This window comes from Bacillus rossius, chromosome 10 (assembly GCF_032445375.1).
Source record: "Bacillus rossius redtenbacheri isolate Brsri chromosome 10, Brsri_v3, whole genome shotgun sequence".
NCBI lineage: Eukaryota > Metazoa > Arthropoda > Insecta > Phasmatodea > Bacillidae > Bacillus > Bacillus rossius.
Window position 1 is genome coordinate 25,962,268 of NC_086337.1, and position 7,013 is coordinate 25,969,280.

Below are 7,013 nucleotides of genomic sequence, written 5' to 3' on the forward strand. Positions count from 1 at the left end.
TTTTGATTTTTAGTATGTACTTGCTACAATTAAACATATGGCAAACAGCAATAACATGGCAGAATTTACATTCACAGAGATGGTCGATGTGAAAATGGTGTATGGGGAGGCGAAAGGAATTGCAGCAGTAGCAGTGTGCTTTAACCGAATAGGAAGACCTCCATACGTTTAAACCAGCAACTGCCTAATACTCAAGAGTTTTAATCCATGAAGAGTTGTGTACACCAGACAGCTGGTTGCTATATTGTGTATGGCTAACCCTAAATATTTATGCCAGTTTTCCACTGAAGGGTTTTAATCTTCATGGTGCTGTGATCATGCATCCTCTCATCTAGTGGAGTAGTCCCCTGAAGCCTGCCAAATACAAATTTGCATTCTACTGTTTATGCCTATAATTTTGCAGGGTTGCATTTCCGGACATAAGTACATACTTTAACAAAAACTAGATTGTATTGTGCATTCCCTGCCACCCATAAATGTCCAGCAATTTTCTAACAATCTGTATAGTTAGTTCTGAGATACATGCTGAACGAAATGAAAGTTGCTCCAAAAACGTTTGCTAGTAGGAGTTGTGGGAAATGTTTCCATGAGCAAGTGGGTTTCTTTGGGTATTCTCTTTGCCCCATCTCAGTCATTCTGTTTATGCACCATTATCATATCATGGCCTCTGTCAGTCTCTAATGACCTTGATGTTGATGAGACATCAACCCCTAATTAAGAAGATCCTTTATTCTAACATTAATTTTTATATTTTGGAATAATAGCTGGCAAAGAAGTTCCTAAATGAGATCTGTATGTAATGCATACATCGGCAAGGAAATAATTATTGTTACCTACTTCACAAAAACCCACCAGCAAAGGTTACCTATCTTTGAGAAGAGTGCTGAGCAGATATCGGGAAACAGAGGTTACATTTAAAGACTTTTTGATGCGTGGATTTACACTGATAGCAGGACTAAAATTACAAGTCTGGAAACCTTAAGTTATGCGACATGCTCATATCATGTTTACAGTCGTGGCAACTGTAACTTTGTACAAGAAGATCTACCCGGAAGAAAGTTATGATAACAGACTACAAGCAAGGAGAGACATAAAAAATATATATGTATATAAGATATCTTTTTTCAAAGTTACAATAGTATATTATAACAGTTTAATTGAGACTATTTACAACAAATCATACATCAAAATTGAAGGTAAACTAACATAGTTTTTTACTTTTTTCTTACAAATGTTCAATATGTACCTACATCCAACCTAAAGTACGATTCTTCCCACTCTTTAATTAACACGTCTAGAGTAATGTAAACAACAACCTCTTTAACTCTATGTCTCAACTCTGGAAAATCATTAGGTAGCGATGTAACTTAGATACAATCTTTTATAAAGCCACATATGAAAAAAAATCACATGGTGTTATGTCAGGTGAACGTGGAGGCCAGCGAAAAAGAGCTCTGGCATTTCGACCATTAAGACCAATCCAACGGTCAGGAACTTCGACGTTCAACCACTATCGTACAAAGAGATTCCAATGGGGAGGGCTGAAATTACAGATTCACCATTAGGAAACTGCAGCAACACAAAATGCTTTACGCTCAGGAGTCGCCATTTTGCGAAGGTGGCACCGAGAGCGAGAAAACAACAAAGCATATACCCGCGCATGCGCTCATGTAAAACATTTTGGGTTACTCTTTAATTGTAAACTTGAACACACAAACAAAAAAAAAAAAACTACAATGCTTACAGTTGACTCCATTAAAATTAATAACTGGGACATTCTTTTATGGACATACTGTAGTGAGACCTCCACTCCATCACTCTCGGGCATGCCATATCCCAGCTGCACATTTCGTAAAGTATGTTGTTTAGTTTTATTGGTGAAGGATATAATTACTGAATGTTTAGTTTAATGGTTCAAGTGGATGGTCGTCGGTCTGGGAACTGTCTCTCACCTGGAAGGGCAGCCAGAGACAGAGGAAGAGCCCCACGGTGATGGCGAGCGTGAGGCCGTAGCGCGAGTGAGAGTCGTGGTGCTGGCGCAGTGACAGCTCCACCGAGTAGATGGCGCGCGCGTGGCTGCGCGCCACCACGTACACGTAGCAGTAGCAGGCGAGCAGCACCACGGCGCTCGGGCCGTACACCGTGCAGAACAGGAACAGCTGCACCGGCGCGTCGACCAGCGACAGGAACGAGCAGCCGTGATTCCTGGCGGAGTCCACGTGTCAGGGGGAGGCCGCGTCTGCACGCTCACACGCTATGTGTGGCAAGCATTCCTTCCTACCCTTCCCCCTTTAGATATATCAGTTTGACGACCAAAAACATATGGCTGAAATGTAGTGTTTACATTGGAAAGTTTTTTAAAATATAAAAGTGACCGTTTAACGACGGAGATTCTAATTCGCATATACTAATCATCTTCAGACGTTATCAAGCACCACTTCCGCAATGTTTTGGTCGGATACATTATGACATTGGCGAGGTTTAAAAGTGACTTCTACTACGTCACATCATGCTGTCTTCTAACAATTCCCTATCTCCATGCCAGATATGGAGCATGTGCCAGCAAAAAAGAAGGGGCAAAAATGTTGGGTAAAATGTTATTTTTACTATGTCGTAACTGCAGTATTCTCCTCTTCTCCTGGCTTTACCACTACTTAGAAAATAATACTGATATATGCTCCCCCCTGTATGGTTGTTTTGGCGGCATACACTCACACTATGCCCTGAATATAGGGGTCAGGATGTGAATGACACAATAATGAAATCCTGTAATTAATGGCATATTTATTTACCAATATAACCAGCTTTTCTGTGTTTACAGTTTTGTGGATAGTGATATCTTTAGAAATGCATGCATTCAACCGCAGAAAGATTTAGCAAGGAATCAGTCATGGGCAATAATAACGAACCATACAAGCTGCTGTAGCATAACATTGATATCATACTGCCCTGACCCGTACCGAAGCTCAAGTCCTAGTACCATCCGCTGCTCGCTGCAGCTGTCGGAGCGCACCCGGTGACGTCACATACTGAGGTCAACCGCTGTCCCATAGTGCATTGTTTACATTTGTTTTGAAAGACTGTATTACTCGAGACAGACTCGATTAAATGCAAGGACATATTATATGCCATTTCTTGGTACTTTTCAGAAATACTGGCATCCACAGGTTTATTTATTTTTTTTGGACGGGAATGACTCCACGTAAACTCTGACGCCAGTCCTGACTAGGGCTCAGAACCAGAGTGCCGGGATTGTGCTCCGAGGTTACTTTTATTTGCTACTCTCCTATGGCGAGGCGATCTTTGCGGGCGGAGCTCAGGCACCAGCCCGTATTCGGACTGCTGCGTTTACACCTGTGGTTGTTGCGCTAATATCCTTTAAATAACGACATTTTTTTTTCTTATAAGTTTGTAATGAAAAGAGTTAATGTCATTCTAAGAAAAAAATAATTCAGTAATTTTGCATGTGTCGAAACAATTATTTGTTTAATTTCCTCTCCCCTTACCCAAATTTTTAAACACAAATGTTTAACATTTTACTTTTGGTAATTAAAAATTGTTTAATAGTTCAAAAATAACGGTTACTACTATACATCACCGACTGCTGATCCATTTATAAAACAAAACTTAGTACCGAAATTACAGGAAACTCTCGGTTACGTTGAAGACTATTACCGAAATTCCTGGTTCTGAAAATCGGTTAAGGTTCCACCGTCGAGAGCAAACACCGTCTCACAGAGCTTCCATAATTATTTTTGTTTAAATTGATTTCACGGTAATAGTTTTTTTGGAAATCTATTTTAAAGCTACGTAAATTCTTCTCGAACTCTATCTCCCTCGTTGGCTGTTAGAGGGTGCTGAACACCCCCCCCCCCCTCCCACAAAAAAAAATCCATGCACAAATCAACACACTGTACGTAAACGGTCGACTCAGGTTTTTCAGAGGTAAAATTCTAGTTGCCACCGGGTGCTGGACCAGTGCCTCTCCCAAGAGGACTGCCTCTCTGTGTGTGAGGCTGTTCTCCCCTGAGAGAAGCCTCACTGTGTGTAAGGATGCCTTCCGCAAAAGGGAAGCCTCACTGTAAGTGTGAGGCTGCTCTTTCCTGAGGGCTCTCTCTGTAAGTAAAAGGCTGCTATTTCCTGAGGGCTGCCTCACTGTGTGTGTGAGGATGCTCTGTCATGTGAGCTGGCTCTGCGCTGGGCAATCACCACCACCATCAAAACCTGCTGGGTAACATCCGTCACGTTTCCACACACTTCTGGCGGAGTACGACCTGCATCAACTTAATCTAGCTTGACGTTAGACCATTATGTGTTTTGATGCTATCAAGCTGATGTTGATGATGCACCCAAAAACTATCTAAAATCAGCAGGATGCAGTGTCCAGGGACGTAACTATACTAGTTTCTACACGGGGCAAGAACTCATCTTGGCATCCTTTGTTTAAATCAAATCAACGACTCAAACCAAAACCTTTACCACAACACCTCCTATAGCTACCTACCATATATTAATTCCACTACACTATTACAAATATATTTGTGATCAACTAAGAAGTTATTAAAATACATTTATTTGCAGTCATTTCATTTTGAATTCATTGATAGTTGTATAGTTCGCAAAAAATACCAGTTTTTAAATATACGACACATAAATGTATGTATTTTTCAATATAAATAATTCAGTTAATCTGCCACCCTTATTATTTTGTGTTATAACACCACAATGTTGAAGTAAAATATTTATAGTAAATATTATATTGCCAGTTTATCGCACCCCTAAAATGCGGCGCTCGGATCACAAACCCTGTCCTCCTCCCTCTAGTTATGTCTCTGGCCGTGTCTGCAATATCGCATGGAAACTGGGTGAACCTCTTTGGTCTGCGCTACGTGCTTCAGACGTCCAGAACATCGACCAAAGTGTATTGGTAGCATTGGAAAAACAGTTTTAAATAACTGTATTTTAAGAATGCCACTGTGCCTGACGACTGACATTCTAATTCATACTTACTAACCATCATCAGACGTAGTCAAACCTATTTTTTGCAATGTTTAGGGTGTGATAATATGGCGGTGGCGAGGTTAAAAAAAAATGACTTCAACTACGTCCCAACATACCATCTGCTGAAACACCGGCAATTGCCTGGAGTGATTTATGAATGATGCTGTAAAGTAAAATTAGGGCGTGTCCTCTCTGGTATTATGAGCATGTGGGATCGAGGTGGAAGTGATTCCAAATAGTAAGTGTAGGGAAACTCTGGCTAATTAGTACTGGCGAAGCGCGAGACCATCTCCTGCATTGCTCTCGAGCTATTTTACACTCCACGCCGCTAGATGCTACTAAACGAAGGTACACTCCACACACCCAGGGTCGCTGGCGGCACGCACCTGGGCTGCGCGAAGCACTCGTTGTAGACGAGGGGCGAGAAGCCGACGGCCAGGGCGTACAGCCAGAAGGCGACCAGGTAGCGCTCGACGGACGTGTGCGTGATGAGGTTGTTGTAGCGCAGCGGCTGCGCCAGCGAGGTGAAGCGGTCCACCGCGATGGCTGCCATGACGAGCACGGAGGCGCTGCAGAGGCAGATGGCGACGCAGTAGGGCGCCAGGCACAGCGAGGTGGCGGCGCCCGGGCCGCCGGACAGCTCCAGGTACATGCCGAGCGGCAGGAACACCCCGGTGCCCAGGTCGGACGCGGCCAGCGACGACAGCAGGTAGTTGGAGGGCGTGCGCAGCCGCTTGTAGCGGTACACGGCGGCGAGCACCAGCGCGTTGCCGCACAGGATGACGGGCGCCAGCACGAACACGAGCAGCACGGCGCCGGCCGTCGCCATGGGCGCCGCCTCCGGCTGGTGGGGGTCGGCGCCGGGGCGCGTCACCGCCGCCCCCGCCGCCGTGGCGTTGCTCGCCATGCGCTCATCGCCGCATCTCCGCCGCACGTGGGCCGCCTCGCCTCTCCGCCTCTGCGCACAGACACAGCACCTACACACCTACACACCCACCGCGGGCCGTGCTTTAACTATAACAACATAGTCTTCAAATGTTGATCTTCTTAAAGCAAAGTACGTACACGTTCGAGGTTAACATTGATTGGCTGGGAAAACAGGAAAAGCCTTTGTTTCTGAGCATGAGAGTTTTCCTCCCCTCAAATTCAAAAGCTTCTGGATATATCCCTGTGTAATCGCTTGGGTTTCCAGAATTCTGTTTATTTTTAAGAATGACTAAAACTAAAATCCTTATGATTATCATTTATCTTATTCCTAATATTAATTGAAGGAATAATAGTATTATATATCTACATAACATTCATTTAAATATTCATATTTTTGCAGTCTCATGTAATCCATTATCGTCTTATGTATCCTATGTCCAATCGATGGCAATGTGTTGAATTAAATAAGGTTTATTTGGATTTATTTATCTCGCTCCACCCCTTAATTCTTTAGAGAATGAGTCATAACGAACATAAGTTAGACCTCGCTGGGTAATGCAGACACTGCCTGCCCACTGAGGTGTCAACATACATTCGCTTCACTATTACACCTCTTTATTCCGATACTACGACCGGTTGTATAAACTATGCAAGAAATGTTATAGTGTTCCTTCTCCCCTTGTTACTTTTGTTAGCAGACGTAAGGTTAACAGCAGCGCGGAAGACGCGCTCATGTCAAAGTGCCTGGTTCCAGTCACGAAGCTTGATGCATATGTGACCCACGCGGCACTCACAAAATAAAAACGTCGAAAAAGAAAAATCCCCGGAAACTGTGAGTTTGAAATCAAACGCGTGGAAGGAACTTTCGCTCAGAAAGACAAGACCCGACTCCGTCGCTGCCAGCCTGTCCGACGTCAGCAACGTCGAGGATTAAACACAGGCTAGGCACGGGTCTTGTTAAAAACAATTACCAAGGTAGTCCGCTGGACGATACCTTTCGCGCGGTAAACGCACGGCTTACATGAGCACGCAAGAACACGCAAGGGGTGACTGGAAATTCCTCGTGTCAATAAGGGAGAGTGGTG

At 43.9% G+C, this 7,013-nt stretch overlaps 1 protein-coding gene across 2 annotated transcripts in view; it reads right to left on the minus strand.

Moving 5' to 3' along the window:
- Positions 1-5,845, minus strand: part of LOC134535865 (adenosine receptor A2b-like) — a 40,153-nt gene extending 34,308 nt beyond the window's left edge. For both annotated transcript variants that reach the window (XM_063375206.1, XM_063375205.1), the window contains exons 1-2: positions 5,388-5,845; positions 1,953-2,205 (exon numbers count right to left, since the gene is read on the minus strand). In XM_063375206.1, coding sequence (XP_063231276.1) covers positions 1,953-2,205; positions 5,388-5,830 — 696 coding nt within the window. In that variant the 5' untranslated portion in view covers positions 5,831-5,845. The remainder of the gene's footprint in view (positions 1-1,952; positions 2,206-5,387) is intronic.
- Between the last annotated feature and the right edge of the window lie 1,168 nt (positions 5,846-7,013).